Raw genomic sequence first — 26,966 nt, 5'->3', positions numbered from 1 at the left:
TATGTCACGTTTTTATTTTTAAAACTATGATCTTGTCAATTTCAATGTAACCCTCTTGCATACAATAATATGAATTTTCTATTTATACATAATTTTTGAAATTCAGATTAAGTTGGTCCCCAATCTCTAGTCTTGTTCGTGGGTAAGATAGATTTTTCGTTTATTTATATAAAATTCTTGAAATTCAAAATATTTTAAAATTCAGTTGGTCCTTCCTTGTATCAAGGGATCTTGTCTTTCTTACAACATTTACATTAAAATCTGTTAATAATTTACACACAAGACCAATCAATTCTTTGTATGCTCTGTTATCTTTCAATTGAACAAGACCATTAATGAACTGAAGTTCTTTGCTTAAATGTTAGCCTAACATATAACAATGGTATTAATTAAAATTAGAAGTGCAAATCTTCAAATTTACGATTAGTTGTTGTTAGCTAATTGAAAAGGGAGAGAAAGAGAGATTACCAACTCAATCAATATGATTACATTATCACATAAATCAAGATATCAATAGCATTATTGGGTCTTCATTAAATTTAATTTTTTTTGGGGTCAAAAACATACTTATAACAGGCTTTCTATGACTAAATTTCGAGAGGTGAGCAAAGAAACATTCACAAGGAAAAAGGCGGAGACTACCACCATACATGATATAAAAAAAACTTCAAATATCTCTTAGCAAGGAAGTCAGTAAATGTTTGAAAACCTATTAACAAAGCAAACCCGAATGAAATCATAAGGTGATATCCTGCAACTGGCCCAATCAAGACTATTGGAAATCGAACGTTGGAAAGGGAAGGGGTATTTGAAGTATTGTATTTGATTTGAATTTGAAGTATTGAATTTTCTTCAATAATCAAAATTTTGTTGATGATTTTATCCTAACAAGCATCCCCTGAGGATGTAATCAAGGTGCGCGCAAACTCGCCCGAATGAACCTCAGATACCTAAAAAAAAAAGAAACTTATATTTAATTGAGATTCAATCCGAATCAATCAATAGCAAACCCATAATCAGTTAGTTTTTATGTGAAATGGTCGTTATCGGTTCAAATATGCCCTAAACCTGGTTTTTCGAAGTGAATCGGCCTTGGTCAATTTCAATTCGGTCCCAACGGTCCAATGAACCGGTTGGTTTTGTGGTAAAATGATCCGGTTGGTTTGATTCTCACAAGGGGAGTAGAAAAAAGAACTTGATGGTACGGTCGAATATTTATTTTTACCAAACGAAATGGTAAGAATATTTGTGAACTCGTCAAGTATTCAAGCATTGAAAGAGCGGAAGAGGAAGAGAGAGAGGGCTATATTCGTCTTTTCATTTGATTGGTGACTACTCTCTATTAAACGTCCATTCTGTTCTAACGTTCAAAAGTTTCAAAATGTTGCTTCGGGATTCAAGCCTGATAGGTTCGGGGTTCTTGACTTGGAGATAAAAGGGGGTCAAAGTGGACCCCACGTGCGCATTTCTTGGAGGGAGATGTGACACCGACCCTGCATGAATAGGAGTCCAATCTTCTCCCCCGACAAGAGTACTTTTCGGGCAGCTGTTGACCACGAATTATAGGGGCCCACAAGGTTAGAGTGATGAAATTTAATTTTTTTAAAAATATTTCATTTTTTTTACTTGTGAGCCCACATAATTTGTAGTTGTAATGTCATCAAGAGGAACATAGGTTAGGGAGATGATCCACATTCCATGCATAGGGTTAAGAAACGGTGGCTTCCTTTGAGTTTGCTCCATTGAGTGAACTCATGACTCGATGAGGACCCATGAGTCCAAATTGTTCATAATCAAATTTGGCCCATGAATTTAAGAAATAGTGAATCTTGACCTCTGTGAATCGAAGATTTAAATAATTAAATTCATTTCCTTTCATTGATTCCTCCTAAATATTTCATGATTATAAGTTCATTTACACATACATATGAAGCACAAGAAATGGCCCATTGCTCATGTCCCTATTTTGGCACGTCTAACTTCTTGTAGAAACAATATAAATATTAGTATTTTTTATAACCTCAGCACCCTTGAACTATGGTTCACTACATTAGTTTATAGGTCATCAATTGTCTAAAAGACTAAAAGAACACTTGGACTATTATAGATATAACCAAACTATGTAACTATCCCTCTTAGTAATCTATTTTATTTCTATCAAAAAACAAAAAAAAAAAACCAAAAAAAGGTTCATCTACACTGGACAAAAGAGGGTTATGTACATCTAATTATGAGAAGTAGTCATTCGAGCATACATAAATAGAGATTATGTTTTACATTCGAATGCAATAGTGGTGATCTTTTGCCTCCTACTACACAATATACAAGCCCTGTTAGTGTATCCCCACCAAAGACCTAGTATAATCCAAGGAAACTAGTAGCGATCTCATGCTGAGGTCAAAGAGCACAAAACACTAGAACACCGGATAGCGGGCAAAGCCCAGGGGGGCAAACAAAAAAAAAAAAAAAAAAAAAAAAGAGCAAAGGGAATTCAAACTTTGGATATGAAGACTACCAAACCGCATGAAATTGAGTTTAAGACCATTAGACCACAACCCCGTAGTGATTATCTTTTCATGTCATAATAAGGATGTTATGTCATTATAAGGATGTTAATGAGAAGAAAGGGAACCAAAGCCAATGTAGGGTTGGTAGAGCGGAGAGATGCATACCCGGGGAGAGGCAGGGTTTGACCCGCGACAACGCCCCTCCCGAGGATGTAATCAAGGACCAGGGACCTAATCAATCCGAACAAACACCCATTATAAATAAAGCATTTAAATATTTGTTACTAGTCGTTCCCTTTGTTAGGTTTCAAGTATTTTATGTCCCTAGTCTCGGATGACTCGATACTAGAGGAAACTTTAGGGGAATCGTGTCTTCTGAGTCTTAGCTTTCTCCTGGGTCTGGACCCCGAGACGAAAAAGAAGAAGTAATGGTCTAAATATCTTTCTAATTGAATATTATGGTATTAATTTTTTTATTGTGGATTCAAGAATCACCAAAGTGATGCAAGAAATCACAAGCAAATCAAAACAAAGCTATTTTGTCTAAAACACAAACGAAGCAAATTAAAGAGAAGAAATATACAACGACAAGGATATACCAGCAGCCAATCAAACTCACCAAAAAGGGAGGGGAAAAAGCCTAGCTCAAACCTGGTTTAGTTAACTTTTTAAAAAAAAAAAAAAAAAAAAAAAGGAGAGGAGATGGAAGAAAAAGGAGGGGGCAAGAAGCGAGCGACCAAGCGAGATCAAAACCCAAGAACTAACAACAACCACCGGAGAGTAGAAACAAGGGGGGGGAATAGAAGACAGCCTAGAAAAAAGATGGCACCAAACAAGATTAAGGATCTAGATTTGGAGGCCACTCCATGTTGTGTTTCCACCACAAGTGATGAACGAGAGAAAAAACAGCCCACAGGCACAAACGAAGAGCGGAGAAAGTACGGACCAACCAACCAGCAAAACCAAGGCAGATCGATAGGCCAAAAAAGCAAGGGCAAACCAGATGGACAGAGAATGGGAGGAGAAAAAAGGGGCAAGGCTCAACACCACCAACGGAGGAGCGGATGGCAAGGATGTGGCAACAAAAGGAAGGGGGGGGAGGCAGGTGAGGGATCCAAAGGGGAGGGAAGGCGGGGAGGGCATTGAACCGGGCCAAGGGACGGGGGGAGGGGATCAAGGAGGTCCAAGCGAGGATGAAGGATGGATGGGATGGGGACCGAGGGGAGAGCGGAAGAAAGGGGAGGGAGAGAGTTCCAAACTTGTGTAAAACTAGGGTAAAGGGAGGGGGACCAAGAGCCATAGAGATGAAAAGGAGAGAGGGGAAGCTGGGGAGGGGAATCAAAACAACCGGGGACCAAGAAGGGAGAATAAAAACCCACGGATGCCAAGACAAGCAGAAGGAAGGGAGGATCCAAAGAGATTGAAAGAGATAGAGAGAGCACGGGCCTCCCCGGATCCGGACAAGGGGGAAGAGCGGGACAACAGATAGAGTCCATTTTGAGGAGGTATGAGTAGACCTAGGAGACCCAAATGGAATCATGCTTGAAGGCAATTTTCGGGATGAGCTTAGGAGGATGCAGTACACTAATCCACAAGAGACCGCCGATTAGGCGCAAATGGTAGACCAACTGATAGAGCGAAGAAAAGGGAAGGTTTCTTGGCCCTTCTAGAGAAAAGCAGAGAAAAGAGATCCCATGGTATGGGTGGTGGATTTGGGAAAATGAAGATACCACACCAATATAGTAAGAAGATTGGAGAACAAAGCGAACGAGGATCACACGACCAACAAAGGAGAGGAGCTTGCCTTTACAGAGTTGAAGTTTTTTCCGAATGTGATCAAGCATAGAGGAGCAATGGTGGCGAGTGAGCCTACCAAGGATGAGGGGGAGGCCTAGGTAGGTCACAAGGAAGGAACCAATCTTAAAACCTGAGAGCTGCAAGAAGGAAGCTCGAGAGGAATCAAAGAGGCCCGAGAGAAAGATCGTGGATTTTTCCAAATTGACCTTAAGGCCAAATAGGGATTCAAAGAAAGAGAGAGTAGAGAGAATGTTGGAGATAAATATATGGTCAGCTTTTGAGAAGATCATGAGATCATCCGCAAAAACAAGGCGGGTGAGCTTGAAGGCTTTACATTTAGGGATGCGAGTAATGAGAAACGGATCAGTTTTGGACTGGAGAATATAGAAACATTTCACTTTCTTAAAATAACTACTGCAAGCATAATCATGCTTCAAATACTAAAAAAAACTTTACTCTCAATTTTTAACCCGGCAATTACAAATAAATAATGTATATATATATATATAGTAGTTCCCCGTACCGCGCAGCCGCGTCCTTTGACCCCCGATCTTTGTATATATATATATATACCTTTATAAATTTTTATTTTTTATTTTTATTGATAACTCATTTATTAAAAGATAACAATTTGTCGAACAAGAAATTTTGCTTCTTTTTTTTATTTTATATTTTTTACCATTTTCCTATCTCCTTTTTCTCCCCTGGTCCAATATTTGCCCCACATTTTTCTACTATATATTTAAAAAAAAAAAAAAAAAAAAAAAACTAAACCTTATGACTAGATTCATGCAACAGAAGAAAAATAAAAATAAAAATAGAAATTAATAAAAGAAATAGTAAACTGCCAAAGGAAGTTAATGTTTAGTTCTAAAAGGCAAAATGATGCATTATTGAATTACAAATTTTATTACTGTGTGATTTCTATATGTTTAGTATAACTAAAGAATCATAATCCATATAAAAAAAAATAACCCTAAAATGGTCTTCATTAATTCTTCACTTTAATCAAAAAAGCTGAAAAGCAGCTTTCTGCCGCCAATCTCTATAGCCCCAAAGTTTCAACTATAGATCCACCTTATCATCAAATTTTAGTGTTTTTCAAGCCTCTAATTCTTCATCATATGGTGTTATTAGTGGAAGCACTTATGCTCAAAAAATCATGAACACCTCCCATTCCCATTTCTTTTACGAGCCTCAACTTTTTGGAGCAGCTAAGTATCTAGTGGTTTTTTTTTTTTTTTTTGATGAAGAGATTGAAAAGAACTGCTACCCACTGGCCCCTCACATCTTTTATGAATATAAGATTTTTATGTAACACGCCTTCAAACATCCAAACTCAGCATTAAAGTTAACTCCATTTTCTATACCCCTAAAAAAGCCCCCCACCCCAAAAAAAATATTAGGTATCCATTGGTGATAATCATACCTAATATGTCCAATTATAGGGTTTCATTATCTTAAAAACGGCAGTCTCAGTGTCCATTTATGGTTCTTTACATGCATTCTCTCGAAAAATATATTAAATATGAGACGTCTTTTTAGAGAATTAGAGCTTACATTTAGGTAATTTCGACTAAGATTTTTGTCCTCCAAAGTTGAAAAACCTTGAATTCTTCGAATTTTTTTATTTTCTTACTGCAATCACATATGGCCATCATCGGATAGGGTCATAGGGTTTCATTGAGAGATGAAAAAGGGGAGGAGGACAGTGACTGTTCATTGGAACTTTAATAGTGAGGATTTTAGAGGACTTAAGTATGAGATTTTTTTAAGGGAGTGCCGCTAGTTAAGCATGTCTTTCAAGGATTCATGTAAAAGTCTCTAATTTTAATTATATCCATAACAAGAAAGGTTATATGGCAAGACTTCTACTTGAATTTTAATAGTGTGAATTTTGGAGATAAAATATGATTTTCTAAGGAAATACCTCATATTTAGCATATTTTTCAAGAAAATCATAGTAAAGAACTCTAATGACAATCTAACCCCGAGGGGTGACTCAGTTGGCAAAAATCCAACGCTTCCACATAAGAAGTCAAAGTTTGAATCCCCTCGGGGCCAAGGGCGAAGCCCCTTCCATATGAATTATATAAAAGCTTCCTTAAGGATGTAATCGTGGTGCACGCAAGCTAGCCTGGATGAAAATAAAAAAAATAAAAAAAAAAAGAAAAAAAAACAAATCTAATGACAATCAGGGGTTGAGTAAGCTTTTCAGCCTGGCCTTTCCTCACTTGGGCACATTTTTTATGTTTGTGAAGGGCTAGATGGGGGGAGATTTGGTAAAGAAAAAGAAAGATTAGAAGCTAATAAAGGAAAGAAGTGAGATGGTCCTATAGCTATTGTTATCATTATTTTAGAAAGTAAGAGAAATTAGTGATTAATTAGACAAATAATTATCCACCCTTAAGTCACGGAGCACCATTCAATTAAATCAGAAGCTGTATTTGGGGAAGAAAAGAAAGTGATGGGTTGTGAAAGATATGGTTATAAAGTATAACTTCAATAATGAATGAGTAAAGAAAGACATGAATGGCTGGAAAGAGACTAATTATATAAACTCCCCCCACCTAGCTTTCGTTGTGGAAGTGTTTTGCTGGATTAGTAGTCTTAATTATGATTAGAGGATGGGTAAACACTATTTATATAAACTCCCTACACTTAGCTTTCGGTGTGGAAGTGTTTTGCTGGATTAGTATTCTTAAGTTCTTAACTATGATAGAGGATGGGTAAACTCCTCTCTCTCTCTCTCTCACTTTTTGCCCTTAACGCTCCCCTGCCCCATCCACCCACGAGTGTGGATCATCTCCCTTGATGGGGAGTGCTCCCCTGACGGCATTACAACCACAAATTACGTGGGACCCACAAGTAAAAAATAATAAAAAATTAAAAAAAATAAACCCATCACCCTAACCCTGAAGGTCTCCTATAATTCGTGGTCAACAGCCATTGGAAAAGCATAGATAAGGGAGATGATTTGGACTCTCCACCCACCACTACACACAAATAAACATTACAGAACAGGGTGTGAGATGGATGATATTAGAGGATGATAGAACAAGTTGGTCATGACTCATTGTATCAAGGTTTTGAGAACCTGGGTTGTATAGGAAATAAATTTTTTTTTTTTTTTTTTGGTTAATATAGGAAATAATCTTACTATTGACTATTTGGGGCATTGGATGTGTTTTCATTGTAGTAAGTTTACTATTTTCAGCTAATAGCTTAATCTTTTGGGTTGAATTCTTAAATGTCCTCAATGGTTCCATATTTTTAAGAATTTGAGGTTGGGTTAGAATGTTATAATATTTTTCATTGATTTTCTGGGACAATTATTGTGCTTACATTAGGGTTATATTCATCATCTTGTAGCTTACGCTTTCAAGTTGAATCTTTAAAACAGTATTTCATGTGTTCTACTACCATTTGTCACCCATGCTTTTTTTCCCTTGGCTATCAGTTGGGCAAAAAATCACCTAATAATCTAAAAAAGAGCCTGAACTTTTTTAGATTGTTCACATCCCTTGCTTCGTGGGTTTGAACTTCCTACAGGTGTGATTGCAAAACCTGAGCAAATACATTGATCCAATGGTCTGACACTTGATTTTTGAGCCCTAACTTTTGCCCACCATTAGATTAACATTTTAAACCCTAGTACAAAATCATGAAATAGAAGATGTGAAACCAATAATAAATACTACAATTAGAATTATCATAGATATCATTGCATATGGCATTACAGTGTTGCTCTTAAGCATTAAAAATGTGGGATATCTGTAAAATTTTCCAGCTTCAAGGGCGGCAGCAGTTGATGGTGCCTTCTATACTTCGATTTTGAGCCAGTTTTGAAGACAAATCTTCATCATCTTGACAGATATTCCTCCCTCCTTTTTATGCTAAAAAGAAAGGAAGGAAATTGTCAAATTGCTCTCCAGCTCAACCATAGCTTTGCATCATCAAACTCTAATCCATATAATTTAGGGCTGTCTTTAGTATGAATTCTCAGAGTAGGTCTGGAATGTATCCTAAATCTAAAAAGAGTAAAAATAAAGGCTTCAGCATACATTCTAAACCGAGAATCCTTTATGGAATATCCAACTCGAACTCAAACAGAAGGAATGGCTACGCATCAGAACTGACAATTGCAACACTAAGAGAATGGAAAAGACTGCATATAACCCTTGCATACCAGACACAGCAAAAACCTAAACAGAAAAATGTGAAAGCAACAACCGAATTAACAATGAAAAAGGGCAAGAGACACGAATGTATCATAACTATAATCTTGAATATTTTCCTTTGTTTTTTCTAACCATTTCCTGCAGCCTAAAATGTAAAAATGTTTCAAGATGCTAATTTTAATCGTCACCATCAAGCACGTCATATTACAAACACAGAAAGGCATACACTACATTCCAACCTAAAAGAAGCCAAACCAGGCAGAAAATGCCCTTCAGGCTGCCATAGGACACCATGGAACAGATAAATGGAAGAGGAATAGGCACACTTCCATTGCCCAGCCTCTCATACAAAATCCAATCTTGGATTTGAATCTTCACCTGGAAAGAATATTTGCTCGCTGGATTAATATTTAGGACTTTAATCATCACTTGGACAAATATTGGCTGCCTGAAGTAATATTTTGGGCTTTAAATCACATGGACAAATATTGGCAGATCGAATTATATTCCCTTCAAATGCATGTGAAGAGCCACAAAAATGCTTGTAGTAGCTCAAGCTTCATCCGTATCAAGAACCCAAGTGGAGGAAGTTTGTATTCACAGTGTCTGAGGTTGTGGTTCAGGAGGGAACAGATTTACCAGATACCGGTGAATCATTTCAAAGCTTGTGAATGTGATAACTGCAGCTGGGGTGGTTCTCAATAAGTTGGTGGCACAACCACGGTAAAATCCAGCAACACCTTCTTTCTGAAAGACTTTCTTAATGCAATCAATGCCACCAGAATATCGCTTCTCTGAGTGGTGTCCCTGTTCTTGAAGCCTAGAACGCACAACCTGCACAGAAAGGGGGGAAAGGGAAAAAAGATACAAGTAAACATGAGAGGAACTACTAGAATGAAGCTTAGGGAGCATCATAAGAAATTTATATCGCAACCAACTCTCTTTTTTTTTTTTTTTTTTAATGCAGTCCTATAAACAAGAATTAGCTTTTTATTTTATTTTATGCGGTCCTATAAACAAGAATTAGAAACAGCTTACAAACAGGCAGTAATACAAAACAAACCAACCAACCACCCCTATCCCAAAAAATAAAAAGAATCAATATAGGAAAACAGGAAAGTAAGGGGGTTCCATCAGTGAAATTTACCAGGAAACCAATTGAAAATAGTCATCACAAGGAAACGCAAAGCTGCAAGATGAGATCAAAGCAATTTCAATGTTTCTAGCTAATCATACCTCATGTGGATATGTCAATGTTGAAGCAATTACTTTGGAGACCGATGAAGCAACAGCAACATCACGTGTAGTGAGTGTATCCGTGGTTTTATTGTCTGATATCATCCTAAAGGGGTCAGCAGCAATAACTCAACATTCTTGTATGCAAGAAAGGATATATGAGACTCAAATACCTCGCTTGGCCAAGTAAGCTTTGATCTTCTCATATGTTGGGAACTGGATGGCGACATGGCTAATGCCGGCCAATGCTGGCACAAGACCACTGTTTACCATAAGAAAGACAGAGGTCATTGGAATAAGACAGAAGCCAATAATCAACTGTCAAGTAATAAAAGAAAGAGTGATACACAACCTGTATAATCCACGAATACCCTCCTCATGAGCTATTCTCCTCAAAGCAGACAGTGTACTCCTATATGGGACCAAGCCCATCTTCATTCCTTGAGTCTACACACAGAACATACAAAAAATAAATACTTCATTTAAGTTCTTGTCTCTAAGACATTTTGAAAGCCTTATTAGTTTTTACACATGAAATATAGGCCTTCAAATATCACACTCATGCCTATCATTGTATTCAACTTGGAGAAAATCTTCAAACAGGGGCAATCTAGTGATAATTCATACGGCATTAAAAGCTTCCTCTAGGAATAAGTGGGATTAAGTTCTTGGTCTCTAAGACAGTAGGGACTCTTTGCACATGGAGTATAGGCCTCTACATATCTGTGTCCACATGCCTCATGCCAGTTATTATGTATGCAATTTAGAAAATAATTTATACAGCAGAAATCTACTGAATAATTTATAAAAACATTATAAGCTTCGTGCAGGCATCCAATCTTTTTCAAATATATTAGGACTGTGCCATGTTTAATTGACAGTTGATAGGACCCCAATTATCTCCCCTGAATCTTCTGGCGACTCAGGTAGTCTTCCCTAATAATTCTGGCAAATTACCCACGCGTCACCACTGCAATCTACTGGAATGGAGACCAAATTGGTATTGCAATTAACAGATAACCAATCAAATGGAATAACTAAAGTGAATCTGGGAATTTCCCCCTACAATCCCCCTCCCAGTGGATTCCCCCAACAAAAACCAGTAAACTCACCCCAGTTCACAAACCACAAGCAAGCTTGCCCTAAATGCCTAACTCATTTTTCCTCCCTCTCTAATTACAAATTTCATGCTATAGAAACCCCCATGAACTCCCTTCCCATGTGACCCTCCCACATGAGTTATTTCATTGCCCCAAATTACCCCTGATCTAGAACCTACGAATGGTGTCTTAACAACAGTCATCGGTTTTTTGTTCCCAATCATTAATATAATAATTTTCTTTTTATGAGAATAAGTGACTCGAGAAAACAAATGAAAAAGAAAACACAGAACTCCCTAGAGGTGGAAAGCTGAAATAATTCAATTTTTACACATTTAAGGGGAAAAAATGTCAGCTTTAGTGATGTAACCCATAATTCTAGGGTTTTGAGATCTGAAATAAAACCTAAAATTGGGTCACTTCAGGATCCTCGCCTTGTGAACCAGCAATAAAAAAACTGATGACTCACAGTAGTATTTTGAGGATTGTGCAGGATGGGTTTGGGAAATAGGGATTTAACAATACCCAGGATGGGATGGGTAAATTTGACAAAGTAATAATCCAGCTATGGGGTCAAATCAATATGGGACGGGGTAGGGGAAAAGGTGTGGAAGGCCTGCGGCCAAGGGGGAAGGGGATGGGAAGCTTGCAGTTGGGACTTGGGAAGGTTTAGGGATGAATGGAATGAAGCTAGGGGGCTGTTTCTTAGGTTCTTGAATTCTTCCTTTCTCTTTGTGATCTTTCTTTCTTCTTTTCTTTTCTTTCTTTTCTGTTTCTTTCTTTTCTTTTCTTCCTTTCTTTCTTTCTTTCTTTCTTTTCTTGACTTCCTAAGCTGCCACAAGATAAAGAAGGGGGAAAAGAAGGAAAGAGAAGGGGGAAGGTAGGGCAGGGCCAATGGTTGAAGGGGAAAGGGTCCTAGAGGTGTCGCAGGTTAGTGCAGGGGTTGGGGAGGGTCAGCGATAGGGGAAGGGTTGCTGGAATTTACGGAATTAGGGTTAGATGGGTAAGGAAGGTTTGCGGGTGAAAGAGATGAAAGCGGAAGAGAGGCTAGAATGGGGAGGGAGGGGTTATACTTACTTGATTGGGGAAGAAAGCTGTTTGTGTTGAATGACCTCTGTAGTTTGAAGAACACTCGAAGAAGATAACACCCTAATCCGTCGTGGCCCTCCCAAGAAGACCCCGACCTGGATTTCAACCAAATCAGATTTTTTATTCAATTCAACTTTTTTAAAATTACACAGATGGAGGGCTTTATAGCTCAAATAAGAAATAGAAAAGGACAAAGTTGGAAAACCAACTAGAACTCTAATTGGCTTATCCAACAAACTCAACTACATCTCAACTACTATGACATAAAAAAAACTCACTAGCTCACTCTAGAGGACTCCAATCCAAATTCTAAGAGTAAATATGGAGGCCTAAAATTTAGGAGACTAAAGGGGACTCAAATTATGGGATCCCTACATCTTTGGGAATCATACCTAAATTAGGACTCTTATATAAATGACAAACTACTAAGAAAAAAAAAACTAAGGTCCAGACAACAAAAAATTGGACTCAATGAGACCTAGAACTAGGACACCAGGGAATTAGCAAAATTACCAAAATACCCCTTATGTTGACCGAGATTCTCTGGGTTGCTGGTGGGACCGTGGGACACTGGCAAGCCCTTTGGCCCCTCATTCAGTGACCCTAGAAATAGTTTACATTATTTAAACAACATGAATAAGAATCAAACTTAGACAGCCTCATGAACAATGCTGTCCCTACTGGTCCTAAATGCTACAGAATCATTGCAAGAATGAAGCATGAGAAACATAAGGTAACTTACTTTATCAATCATTTTTCAGAAGTTAAAGGACTTCTACTTTCAAAGAAGTGGCAATTCCTCCTTTTATGTCCTACAAATGTTAAAGTTAATAAAAAACACACACACACCATGCCATCTAGCCTTGACTATTAAAATTCTTCTTTACTAAACAAGAGGGTAAAGGTTCACGTCACTGATGAACTTGTGTCCTTCATCTTGGGTAAAGCCGTAAAGGTTCTATATCTTGTTGTTCCCTTCTTTCTGCTTTACAAGTTCACAATCAGTCTGCAAATTTATTATGCAAAAACCACTTGACAAGTGAGTTGAGTTGTTCTGTTCACTTTTTTCCTACTCACTGGTTGTTTTTTAGTTTCATGATCTAATGACATGTTCAGTGGTTGGTACCGCCCCACTCTACACTCTACTACTTGAAGTCTCCATCAATAGTAACACTACCGTCCTCAGCTCCCACCTTTAGTTCTCATATACATTGAAGCAAGCTTCACTATTGATACCACTATTTGGGAAACCCTTCTTTTCATATTCTACACTTTATATTACCAGACAGTTTAACATTTGTGGTAAATTAGTAGTGATGTGTATGAATTTGCTAAAGACACTCAACATTCTTATCCTATGCGAAAAGTGATGTTCCTTTTTTGATTATTCACTTCAATATATAAGGTCCGTCTAGGACCCATTAATCCCGATGGTTTATTACATTTATTGACAATTGCAATTGTCTCACTTAGGTTTATAGTACACACAGTAAATCCGATGCCTTTACTGCTTCCAATCTTCCCATGTAATGCTTCACAATCATTTTAACGCCACCATCTGTATTCTTTGGAGTGATAACGGTATGGAATATGTAGATGATAGTTTTAATAGTATCTTCATCGTTCATACCCATGACATTGTCTCCCAAACCTCATGTTTGGACCCCAGAACAAAATGTCATTCCTGTTTCCTTGATAGGACCCACTCCTTGATGTTAACTACTGACCACTGGCGTCCCCCTAAAATCTATTAGGGATATGTTATCCTTGCTTCTGCCTACTCTGTAAATAAGGTTCTTCCCTAGTGTTCTACATTTTAAGACACTTATCTCCTTCGTTTTGGACACTATGATTGCCTTCCCTTTCTCTCATTATGTTTAGGTGTGTTTGCCTTGCGTATAATTCCTCTCCTCTTCCATCCAAACTACTGCCCTTCAACATATTTACTTGGGTTATTCGACCTTTGAAATGGCTAATCATCCTCCAGCTCGTTGTCTCCATGTCAAACCATATTTCACGACACTTCTTCAGGGGGAGAGTCTTGAGGAAGAAAAACTGTTGTTACCATAACACACTCTGGTCATTGACAATATTTGAGTGTCTCCCAATTCAAGGAGAGCATACAATTGACAAAGGTAAATGGTGGGCATCAGCTCCACCTATTCATGGTCCTTCCTCCTTTGTTCTGAAATTTGTACCTTACACTTGGAACAAACATAGAGAAAGGATCCATAGACTATGAATCATTAACTGTTGTAATGCCTCCATTGGATGCCCTCATCATCATAAAACATCTCTCCTATCTTCAATAATATGCGTTAATCTATGTCTAAGGCCATGATGACCACCCTACTAAAATAAGAGTTCATTCTCGTAAACAACATGGTATCAACCACTTTGTCTCTTTATGCACCTCCATCACCCTTCTATTGGGTCTTTGTTTCCTCTTTTTGTCTTTTGTGTCTATTCCACAAGACTGGAAAGGAAGCATAAACAGTCGGTCATCTCTCACTCCATTGGAGAAGCTGAATTTCATGCCCAGCTCAAGGGATAATTGAGTTATTTGGGAATTATTTCTGAAGGACACCAGCATCGCTGTCGTGACCCTCTGAGAAGGTGGACAAAGCTTATATGAAGTAAAGAAGGAAGTCAAAAGTACTTGATGTCAGCTAATTTACCCAAGATATGGTACTGTATTGCTGCAATAACATTGAGCATCTTCTCCACTTAGGTGTTTGTTTCTAAGGTCAACTGCGTAGGTAGTTTGTTGTAGAAACCTTTTCCAATTAGGTGAAGAGTTTGTTAGCTTAACTAGCTTTAATTTTAGCTGTAAACCGTCAAACATCCTCTTTAAATCCCTCATGGGATACTCTAATACATTGGTTATTGATTATTAAGTTGATTTGCAACCAGTTTTGAGCTGCTGCTCCTTCTCCATCCTGAGAACACAATACTCCACTACACTGGCTATTGATTATCAAGTTGACTAGCAAACACGCTTTGAGCTGCTGCCTCCTTCTTCATCCTGTGAACCCTGCTGATGAGTCACATGATTCACATCCTAGGAAAGCTTTAGGTGAATAATACCTAGTCTACCCTTATCTTGAGAGTAGTATCTAAATTAACTAACCTCCATCATCTTCTTCCCCTTCCATTTTTTGTTTATTCTTTTGATCCATTGCTGAGACTACTTGAATCAGCATATCTGGAGATCCAGCCATCCATCCATCATATAAATCAAACCCCAGAACCCCCTCAAACAAGCTCCATGAGGTCCCCTTTTTAAAGCCCTGGTAACCCCTGGTTTCACAAGTTTACACTCGTGGGGCTAGGCAATCTGCTGCCTCTTTAGACCAGCAGTCGTTCATAAATAAATCAAAAGAATACACAGTCATCCTAGTTGTCAAGGCAACTAGGTGAGGCGATGCAATAGAGGACAATGAAAACCAAGTCACCTTGAGTCTTGACCCAGAAAAGGCTCGATGCTTAGGCAACTCCTTGAGAATTATGGCAAGCATGCATATAAAAATAAGGAGAATAAAGAAGCCACATGGAGAGCAAAGAGAGGGTCAGTTATGCAATTCGGTTATAGGAATGGAAGGGCTGGAGGAGGCTCATGGGTGGGGGAGAAAAATTCATGAGTTTTGGTAGCAGCTCACTGCTAGGGAGCACTGGACTCTAGGCAATCCAGATTAATTTTCTTCTTGTTTTTTGTATTCTTTATTTCTCTGCTGTGCTGGGTTGAGAGGTCACCAAATTTGGCACCCCCATGAGTTTCACTTTGTCCTCAAGGTGGAAATCTGGAAACTGCTGGTGCATCGGAGAGCTTCATGGGAACCACATCGCACCATATTTCTCAGAATAAGAGTGTAGACTTACAGGTATTAGGCAACCAGGTGTTTACTTCAATTTTGGCACTGCTGAAGAGGGAGACTTTATACAGTTGGGGGTGCCCTTCAGTTTTAAGCCTTGTTCTTCTAATGAAGTTCTCAGACACTGCATTGCCACTACAGCCACTGTCTACAATGGTTTAGGCCAGGAATCTTCCAACCTTAACTCTAGTATAGAAAATATTGATTCTCCTCCAATCTTCACTCTCAATCTCTGAATACTAAGATCTTTGCCATCACATTCAGATGGGGGTTTGACTCCATGTAGTCTTCCATATACTGGCTATCTGGCTCTTCTTCCAATGGAGGACAAACTACCTTCCTCTTCAAGAACCCACTGGTTAGGATCAAATACAGCAACTCCCCTTCTTTGGGGACAATCTCTAGCAAAGTGGCCCTTCTCATGATAGTAGAAGCACTCTCTAGGATTACTGGTGTTGGGGAAGCCTCTTCTAATTTCGCCTCAGGGTGGGGTGGCCCCTTGATGAGCACATTTATGTGTGAAATCTTAGGGCATAAAGCATGCATTTTACACATCTAGAGTGGAGCTGCCTTGGGTTTTATGTTGTTTAGATTTAAGCAAATATTTGGAGTTTTGGGTATGAAACAAACAATTTTACACATCAAGAGGTCCGTTCAAATTCTCAAGTGCAAAAATGGGCTTGATTTGGAGCATGATGGGCTAGAGATGTGATTGTGGGCCAACTCCAAAATATTTTAGAAATAAATAAGCCAATTTTGATCTACAGCTGAGATTAGTTAGGATTTTTATTTTTTTTTTTTATTGTAATTGAAAAATGTATGGGCCCACAAGTAGTCAAAGATTAGGATTTTCTTTTTTTCTAGAAGATTTTATTATTTTCCTTAATTATTTATCTCTCCCCACTTTCTATTTCTTTTATTATTTCCTTAATAAACTCACTTATTCTTTTAAAAATGTATGTTTTTTTTACTTTTTTCTCTTTCCTCCCCACTTTTCTCTTCACTTTCTTCTATTATTTTTTTTTCCTTTTTCCTATTTCACTTATTATTATTATTATAATATTTCTTTATTTATAAATAATTCATTATCTCCTATAAATAGACCCTCCCTTCTTAGACCTAGTTTTAACACTTCTTTTTCTCTTTATTTTTTATTTTTTTTAGCCATCAACACTTTCTTTCTCTTTAGTTTATTTTAGCTTCTCTAGTTCTTTGATTACTTTGTGGGATTCTAGTTTCTAGATTGAATGTTTAGGTTCAATTTTTTTTATGTAATGCATTAGTTTATTTAAGTTGTTTAGTTTTTATGCAAGTGTATTTCCTTTCTTCTGATTAATGCAAATTTTAATTTTAATTTCAATTTCGAGTTTATTTTTTTCAAGAGGATTCATTTTTCTCTAGGTCTAGCAATTGCAGATTTGAATCATTCCAGATCTGGTTGTTAGGGTTGGTTGAGATTCACATCTTCCCTGCTTGGTTGCTCCAATGGGCTACTCTAGTAGATAGGTCTTGTACTTGGTAGCCGGGCCTTGTAGTTGAACAAGTATATCTGACTAGGTCTTTTCTAGGCTCCTAGGACCCTAGCCACTGCTGATTCTTCCATGCTCTGATACCAATTGATTTAACCCTGGATAGCAGGGCCAGAAATAGGACCTTTTCTAAGAAACAGCAAATAAACTAGGGTTCAATTGTTTGCTGTTTGGGATTTAATTCTCTAAGGACAGCAGCTGCTTTGGGGTTTATAACTCTGCTGCTCAGGTCCAGAAACAATGGATAGCTGCTAAACTTTGCTCAAATCATTCTGAGAAGCCTGTGGCTAGGGCTAGGTTGAGCTCCAAGCCTTGAGTATTGAAAGGGAAGGTCTAGGGTCATGTTCACGTTAGGATTAGGTCTGAAAACTAAAGAGAGATATTCTGTTCTTAATGTGAAATTGCAGAATTTTTCTAAGTAAAGCAAAATATTAAGTATAATTAGGTCTGCTAATGTGTCTAGGACTCTTGATTAGGGTTTGGGTCAACGGTAGGGTAGAAGGTGGGGGATCCCAGTCCTAAAAGGGTTTAGGACTTGGGTTAAGCCCTTAGGAGATATTGGGTTACTAATAGGTGTAGGGTTTTAGGATTTCAATGAAGAAAATGACGTGCAGGAAAATTCTGCAACTTCAAAGAGGGGGCTGCAGTTAAGTTTGGAAGTAGGCAAAGGTAGATGAGAGAGGTGCAGCCCCCCACCCCCACCCCCCGGGGGGTGCTGTCAGGAATAAGAGGGAAAGGGGGAGGCTTAAAATGGGGTAGATGAAGGGAATTGCATAGGGCAGGGGGGAGGGATTTAATTTACTTCGAGGGAAAGGGCTGGTTAACTGAAGACTGAGTTGAAGAATAATCTAAGGCAGCCACAAGCTTTAAAGAAGATGAACAAGAAAGCTTTAATTGCAGAAAACACTCTTAATCTCACAAACCTAGGTCGTGGGGCTGGGGTCCCACTACCCCAACTCTCTGAAATTCTATTTAATCTTCAACTGAATTGCTTACAATGGGGTGGGGGCTTGACATAGCCTTACACTTGAGAACAACAAATGCAGACTCAACCTAGAAAACTTAATTGGACTCAGACTAGAATCTACTTTGGTTTGGGATTCACAGTACAACTAAACAACTAATAACAAACTAGAAAGGAGTCTTCAAAAGAACTCCTAAATAAAAAATGACTATCAAAATAAATAACTAACTTCCAAAAGGAATCCTACTTGAAAATTGGATTCCAACTGGGCTCCAACCCAGACAAGGACTGTAACCACTAATCCAATTGAAGAACAAAAAGTAGATATAAGATCCTAAAAAAACCGGGGAATTTACCGGAACCTTTTGGTGTTCAAAGGGGTTGGGAGAAAGACCCTAATACCCTTTTGAGGGTTCAGCCAGCCTCTTGGTGACCCAATGGGCCCTGGTTTGTGGTCCAATATTCGAGGGACTTGATGTTGATTGGGCCTGGTTTACATCAATTGTTTTCTAGAGTTTGTTGTTACTCTGCAAGGTTTGAATTTTTAATCAATTTCCAGAATCTAACCAATAGTTCTCCTTTTACTTGGCTTCCAATGGGTAAGGGTTTTAAAGATCTCATACCCTTGTGGAGATATACTTTGACCAAATGAGGGAAATAGGTTTGCTTCTGCCTTCTAGAAATAATTTCATATTGGAATTAATGGGGGGGGGGGGGGAAATGTCAATAAATGAAAATTCAAAAAATAAGAAGTTTAATGGCTACAGAACCCACCATGGGTCAATTCTAAGGCCCACTTGACCCATTTGGACATTCTTTAACTGCATCACAAATCCCCTAAACTCATATGATAATTATCTCAATCCAACCCCTAAACCCTTAACACCCCCATAGCATCCCATACATGCTATTTGAATTTCCCTAACCCCTAGTTTTTATTCAATTTGAGCTGGTTCTGTTACAGATCATGCTTAATTGGCCCTCATTCAAGTAAGCCTCCATCACAGCCATTGTTAACTCTTGATCTCCTCACCATCTTCCGTCTTTCTCTACAACTTTAAGAGGTTACTCCTTTCCCTTCGGTGACCATATACCAGCAAGGCCCTAGTTCAGAAACCTACTTGAATTAGACTATCAAGCTGAAATATGGGTTGGCTTAGAAAATTACTGCTAGATCTGACTTCAGACCTTATTGATACCTTCACTGTTTGTTCTTCTCAAGTAATAGTTGTTGTGCAAGGGAGAACCAGTAGATTTTACTCCCCATTTCTCCGGTAAACTGAGTCCCTAATGCAGGGAGTCTCATGCTCAAACCCAAAACCTGGTTTACTGCTGGCTGACACAGTTGAGAGGTCGGAGAAGAGTGGCTCTTCATCGAATTGATATTGATTATCTGGTTTCTTATTTGCACTAAAGCCCCTTACTTTCAACTTCTTTTAAATTAGCCCCTGCTTTATTTGATTGCTAGAGAACTCTTGATTTTATTATTTATTGAGTCATTTATTCTGATAGTAACCAATTAAAGATTATAAACTTTAACGAATTTACGGTGTCACACTAATTTTTAAACAGTATTGCAACTCAACCACTGCTTGAGATATTTGTTGTTCTTGTGGCTGTTAGCAAACCTATTACCAGTGTTATTGTACCCATGATTGCTTCAGCAATGCAAAATTATTAATTAACATAGAAAATTACCAGACTTCTCTAATAGGTAACTATAGTCATGAATCTCGAATAGCAGGAATTAAAAGGAAAAAAGTTCTGGCGTTGCAGGAATTCAAGTCCTGTCTGACATACTTGAAATCTTGTCTTCACAACCCAAAGAGGATTGGTTGCAATAGTTGTAGCAGCTCCAGCACCAGCAGCAGCTATGATGTTTGCACCTACCGAGAGTCGATGGCTCTCAACTACATTAACAGTACAACATAAATTAAATTCTAGACTTGACTCATAATATCCAAAAGTTATTGATGATCTGAGGTAATGAGCCAAAAGTAAATCAGTTTTCTATTCTTCAGTGTACTAAAGTTAAGAAAACTAACCATCAGAACAGAGTAAGCTTTTGAGCTGCTCGTATATGGAAAAGTAAACCTGCAAAGTTTAACCTTTAATTCTTTCTGAAATTTGTGATGTATCAAACAGAAAGAAAACAAAATAATTTTTCTGGTGTGAGAATAGAAAATTGAACTCTGGAACTCATTGGTAGTTAAGCAACCGATGCATTTCAGGATAAGATTGCAATTGTGATAATAAGTATGTAAGACTTCTCATCATAATATATCAGTAAATATTGAAATCAAGGAAGACAAGGCCACATAGTGGGAAAGATGGCCCATAACACTAACAAGATTTCGTGACAAAGTTGACACAAGTAACCAACCAATTCCATCACACAGCCTAATACCAGATCTAGGCTGCAAATTAATGGATTTCTAAAAATAATTCAATACTCTCAGGCATGCTGGTTGTTCAAGCTGATAAAAAAAAAGACTTTCCGCTATCTAATATCCAGGAAATAGTTTTGCAAAACACCAGATCAAATGTGAAATTTCATGGCCCCTCAGATATCACTGTTCAGGTGAGGAGTTGAAACGGCATACATGATCCTCCCCATTTGTCAGTTTCTAATAGCCAAGAACTGAATTGGTTCAGTCCTTTACATCTTCTTACAATAATCAACAAAGGTTACAAACAAACTTGATATATGATTTGACTATTGAGTGCTATCTCACAGTCACCCATCATTTCAACTGAGAATGGCCTAATATTCTTTTGACCATTCACCCTCTGCATGACAATTCTTATGAAGCTATTATGACCCAAAACATTAACTAAATATGCAAATTATTTTCATTCCTTTTTATACCTTTTTGTATATATACTAATGTAATTACAGAATTGATGATTTAACTCGAGAAAACATACCGCCCAGTTTGGGAGTAAAGCCAAAATTGTGGGTGAAAGCCCACGATACATGCCACGTAAACCCTCCTTTCGGAATATTTGTTCCAAACTCCCGACTATCAGGCTACCTGGTGAAATGTTGGTCATTACCAAAATATCAGCTTTTTATGATTCTTAGCCCCAAAAAAAAAAACAGAAAGGTAATGGAAGAGAATGTCCCGCTAAATCATAGATGAATAACATAAATTAACAGATGCCAAACTACTACATGCATCTGATCCGAACTTCAGAAAATTAATGCGTTAAGAATCTGCACTCAGGACTCGATAAACTAGTTTCCTTTTTCTTCCACAATGGTCACTGAATGGTGGCATAATAAATAAAATTGATCGACAATTTTCATAGACCCCAATTTATTCGATACACTAGTTTCCTTTTTCTTCCACAATACTCACTGAATAGTGGCATAATTAATAAAATTGATCGACAATTTTCATAGAACCCAATTTATTCGATAAACTAGTTTCCTTTTTCTTCCACAATGGTCACTGAATAGTGGCATAATTAATAAAATTGATCTACAATTTTCATAGACCCCAATTTATCCCCCCGTGGACTTGATTCAGATTCCATAGAACAGGACAGTCGATTGAGACTGAGATTTAACTGCTCTACTTTTCAGACTATTTGTAAAAGTAGAAAAAGCGCGTACCTCTGATGGTTCCGTTCCCGAGCTTAGGTAGCCCATGGACCTGGAACCTAGTCTTGATCACATCCAAAGGGCAAACAAATGTGGCAGCAATAACTCCTACAAAGTAATTGAAACCATAAGAGGCAATCTATCGCAAATTTACAATTCTGCAAGGGAGAGAATTCAACACACCAGCAGCAGCACCGGCGCCGGCATTGCATAGAAGGCCCTTAGCGTTAGGGCCAAGAGAATGAGAATCGCCGTGCATTCTTGAAACCAAAGGAGGTTGTAGGTCGTTGAGCTAAAATTAGGGATTCCTCTCTGAAGAGGGAGATATCAGAGAAGCAGAGTCGCATGGCAAGAAGATAAATCTGTGAATTCCTCTTTCAAGGAATCGAAGAGATCCGTAGCGCTAGAATTTCAATAAGATCAAAGGCGAGCAAAGAATTGCGATCAAGAAAAACAAAAAATATAATGATTTCAACTGTTTTGCAGCCTTGCAGGGTTCGGAAGATGAAGGAAAAGGTCGCCGTTTCTTACCATCTCCCTTTCTCTGCTCTTGACGACTTCGCTTCCGTCGTGAATTCGTGATCGATCGGCCAGGGTAACCAGTGTTTCATAATTTTTTGTTTTTCTGTTTTTTTTTTAATTCCGTTTTTAACCTTTTTCAACTCGTGTTTCATGGGCTTTGTCTCGTACTCGGTGGAAATTCCAATCTGGCATCGGTGGAGGGTAAATTCCTCTCAAATTCCTTGAAGAAGCGTTTGTTTGATGGAGAAAGGTGATGGAAAAAATCAAAACGTATGGTACTCGTTTAAAATGGGGTATGAAAAGTGGAAATTATGTGCCGGACTCTATCTCTATTTCTACTTTATTTTTCAGTTTCTCATTTTGTAAGTTATTTGAGACTATTTGTATGGGTGAGATTCCTAATTAGGTGGGGATCTCACAACTTGAGTCCAATCTCCTAATTGTTGGGACTTCAAATTGGTTCTTAAAATTTGAATTGGAGTATTCTAGAGTTAGTTATTGAGTTTTTTTGTGTCAAAATTATAATTGAGGATGGAATCCTAGTTGAAATTTAATTTAAATTAAAATTTTCTTTGGATAATTAGATGTTATTTCTCAAGATAGTTTCTTTTTATTTGTGATTGTTATTGAGTTGTAAAGCCTATAAGGGATTATTTTAAGTCAAGTTAGTTTTTCTTATTAGAGTCTTAAGTTTTTTCCCTCCACTTGTAAGGCTATAGATAGCCCACCTTACTCCATTGTAAGACATTGTGAATTGAATAAATAATCTCAATTTTGGGGAAGGGAGTCGTGATCTTCTTGGGAAGGATAAAAGGGATTTTGAAAGTTTAACTTGTAGCAGTACAAGAACTTTCGAAATTCCAATAGCCTTCAACCGTTCTTCCTCCCCATCGAGTGAGTACAACCCCAGTCCCTTCCCTACCCTTAGCGCCCCCCCCCCCCCCCCTTCCGCCAACCCTAAAACCATAATACTGATGCCCTTATCACCCATTTTCTATTTTTTAGGAATTTTTCTACAACTCTCTCACTTTTTTCAAGGCCTAAAATTGAAGGCTAGATCTATGACAATCTAACTCTTAGATCTCTCCCAAACTTTAGGAACATCATCCCCCTAGCACTAGTGACCTTCCCTCCAAGTTTCAGCTCAATCGGACCAACCCAAACCCTAGTCTAACCCTAACTTTAGTTTCACTGAAACTCTCATAACTCTCAAACCCCTAAACCAACCCCTAAGCCCTTTTCCTATCCTCAATCCCAGTCCCATTCAAATCCAAGAATCCCAAACCCTTTAGGACTTTTCAAACACATCCTAATCCATCTAGGATTGACCTAAACTTATTAGACATGATTGGAAATTGTAAAACATCTAACAGCCCCTTCCCAAGCCCAATTGAAACATTACAACAACATTCTTCAAGCCCTAAGTTATATATTTAGATGTGGAATTCTAAAACAGCAGCAATCGAATCTTGGTGTCAACCCTCCGAAGCCCTAAACCCCCTTATACCCAAACCTAAACACATTTCCAGATCTTAAATTGAAGTACAACAAGGGGTTAGCCTAATCCTCATGGTATTTTGAGTAAAAACAGTTGTTGTTCATTAAGGCTCTCTTTGATATAGTTTCTTTTTTTTACCTTTCCAACCATCCATTCCTAAAATACAAAATTGTTTGGAAATCAATAGGCATGGTATGGTGTGGAATGGCGAGCCTGGGCCAGAGTCCTGGCTAGGTGGGTTGTAGCCCCGATTGCTAGTTAGGTGGGTTGAAACCCCACCTGAGTCTTGGTCATGCCTTGTTGGGTGGGTTGACCCGAGTCCTGGTTATGTCCTAGTTAGGTGGGTTGGAACCCCGATTCCTAGTTAGGTGGGTCAAAACCCCACCCGAGTCCTAGTATGTCTTGGTCAGGCGGGTTGGAGCTCCGAGTAGGCAAGTGAACCTTGATATTTGGTGAGTGGGTTTGGAATAGCCAAACCTGGCCTTGTTTGATCGAATGGTAACTTCTGTCTTCATGAAGTCGAAACTAGTCTACATGTATTTAGAGATTGCCAATATGTGAGTGGAGTATGGAAACGATTAATCCCAATGAATCAACAATGACATTTCTTTAATTGTGATCGTCGTGATTGGCTTTACCTAAACATATGTGGAAATCTATCACAACAACAGAAAGGATGGTCAGCCAATTTTGCCATTACACTATATCTATTGTGGGGTTGGAGAAATCATGATAATCATGAAGAAGACTTCACTGGACCAGGGGGAGGGGTGGAAATGATAAAAGAATACTACTCATATGTGGAGGCAGCTTGGACCCAGGAAAATAATCCACAATCATTATCACGAAGTGTTAAAAGAAAGGCAAAGTGGAAAAGAACAACGGGAGGGTAGCTAAAATACAATGTAGATGCTGCTAAAGAAGATTTCAACCAAATTGGAGGGGTTTTTCGCAGCTCAGAAGGGGTGTACTTGGGAGGTTTTGTGCATAGAATCCCCAAGACAAGTGTTCTCGAAACTGAGCTCCATGTTATTTGTGTAGGCATATGCTATGCAATAGAAAGAAATATGCTACCTGTTTACGTGGAGTTTGACTCTTCACAAGCAATTGATTGTTTGAAACCGAGTGCTCAAAATCAAGGAAGAATGACAAGGATTATTGTGGTGATTCAAGAGTTGGTAGATTTGCATGGAAATATCATCATTACTCATACTAATAGAGAAGCAAATATGGTTACCAATTGGATGGCGAAGAGAACAACAACATTGGACCCTCAAGGTATAGAGGAGTATCCTTTCAGGTAGATCATTTGGAGAAAGAACTATGCTACTCTTTAAGAGTTTGACTCTTCCAAGCAATTGATTGGTTGTTGAAGCCCAAAATCAAGGAAGGATGACAAGGATTATTGTGGCAATTCAAAAGTTGGTAGATTTGCATGGAAAAAAAAAACTAGTAGAGGCAAGTATTAGATAATAATTGATAAACCTCAATGTATTGAAGCGGGTTGGATATTGCCTTTGCTAGTGAGGACACCTGTTTGGACGGAAAAATCGTCGGATTTCAAGCGACGTCTTAAGTTGAACGGAAGGCGTCTCGCTCTTGGTTTTGCCGTTCCTCTGACCTTCGCCCATGAATAAGTCATCATTGGTAATGCAGAGTCATACAACCAAATCAAGTAAGACAATGGGAAATATTCCCTTCTCTCTGACCATAAGGTTGGAATCTAAGGGTTTTATGTATCAACAAGCGATCTCAATTTTTGAGTCTGCAATAAAATCTTCTAAGTATTTTCCTAACATAATCTTTTTTTATATTTTATTTTATCAAACAACTAAAAACACAAACTACTTGACATCAAAATGTAATTTTAATACTCAATTATCAAAAGAGTATGTTGGGCTTTTAATAATTAAAAATAATTTGAATTTTAACTATGATGTTTTGATTTTTAATAATTATTTTAATTGAAGGTAATTTAATATTTTAACTATTATTGATTATGAAATTTAGGGTTTAAATTAGATAAATATTTTTAGCCAATGGTAGTTTGGAGTTTTAGAAAAATATTTAAAGATAAAAATTAAATTTAATCGATAAAGTTAATAGGGGGAGGTGTTTGATATATTTGCTAGGTAAAAGGGGAGGTAAGTGATATTATTAAGAGGGGGTGTAAGTGCTATTTGTCCACCTAAGACGGGTGGTAATTGATATTTACTCTTGATTTTACTATGATCAACTTCCTGTCACATAATCTCTTGTAATTCATTAATGGTTGATGAATATTCAAATTCAATGATCCAATTGGCTTGATTCATAATCCAAAACTAAGGGAGTCAGTCACTCCAGTTGCCAACTCTCTTGTCATCAGGTCACTAACTTTCTTTACCTTTGGGCACTAAGTAGGCGTTAGTTTGCATACATGGTCTTACAACTTTGCGGAAACATGTGTTTTGAGTAAACAGTGATCTGTGGAGGTAAAATATCGCGAGAAGAGCGAAATATTGCTGATATCTTGGTGACATATCGACTGTTTTGGTTTCAATTCAAAAAATAAATTGTCAAATACGGAAACGATCAAAATTTTAGGGAATTTATTTTTCTATGATCCCAAGATTAGAAAAAAAAAAATCAATAAAAAGGTTGCATGTTTGCATATAAATCATGGTATTCAAGTTAGAAAGATTTGTTCTTAAAAGTTATATTATGGGATGCATAAATTTGGTGGAATTATATCATGCTCTTGAAACATTCACCAAAAAAGTTGCATAAATCATATGGTGTTTATAAACCGTTGCAAAGAATTTTGAGTTTGTACTTCCTTCTTAGTTATATAATGAGAATTAGGTGCAATGGGTTTCACAAGAATGGGTCGCAGCGATCTAAGCATCAGTTTCACTAGAAAACCGATCTAAGTTTCAGGATCAGGTGATGCATATAAGATATAACCTTAATACCCCATTTGAATGATTACCCAAAAAAAAAAAAAAATCATCTGAAAGCCTGAACTTTTAGTTTTTTAAGGGGGAAAACGTTGGACCAAGTATTTGTTTTGACTCTCAAAGTA

At 37.8% G+C, this 26,966-nt stretch overlaps 1 protein-coding gene across 1 annotated transcript; it reads right to left on the bottom strand.

The window, feature by feature from the left end:
• Window positions 1–7,544: 7,544 nt before the first annotated feature.
• On the bottom strand, window positions 7,545–22,548 carry LOC149019582 (nicotinamide adenine dinucleotide transporter 1, chloroplastic-like). The gene is made up of 9 exons (XM_089153557.1): window positions 22,066–22,548; window positions 21,895–21,990; window positions 21,204–21,310; window positions 20,321–20,369; window positions 20,076–20,185; window positions 10,074–10,168; window positions 9,895–9,983; window positions 9,722–9,816; window positions 7,545–9,319 (listed from the first exon to the last, which is right to left on the bottom strand). Exons 1-9 carry the CDS (start codon window positions 22,139–22,141, stop codon window positions 9,083–9,085), a joined length of 954 nt encoding a protein of 317 aa, XP_089009683.1. The 5' UTR covers window positions 22,142–22,548; the 3' UTR covers window positions 7,545–9,082.
• Window positions 22,549–26,966: the final 4,418 nt, after the last annotated feature.

This window comes from Hakea prostrata, chromosome 4 (assembly GCF_041222555.1).
Source record: "Hakea prostrata isolate BN-2017 chromosome 4, UWA_Hpros_2, whole genome shotgun sequence".
Lineage (NCBI taxonomy): Eukaryota > Viridiplantae > Streptophyta > Magnoliopsida > Proteales > Proteaceae > Hakea > Hakea prostrata.
This window is presented reverse-complemented; position numbering and strand designations above follow the sequence as displayed.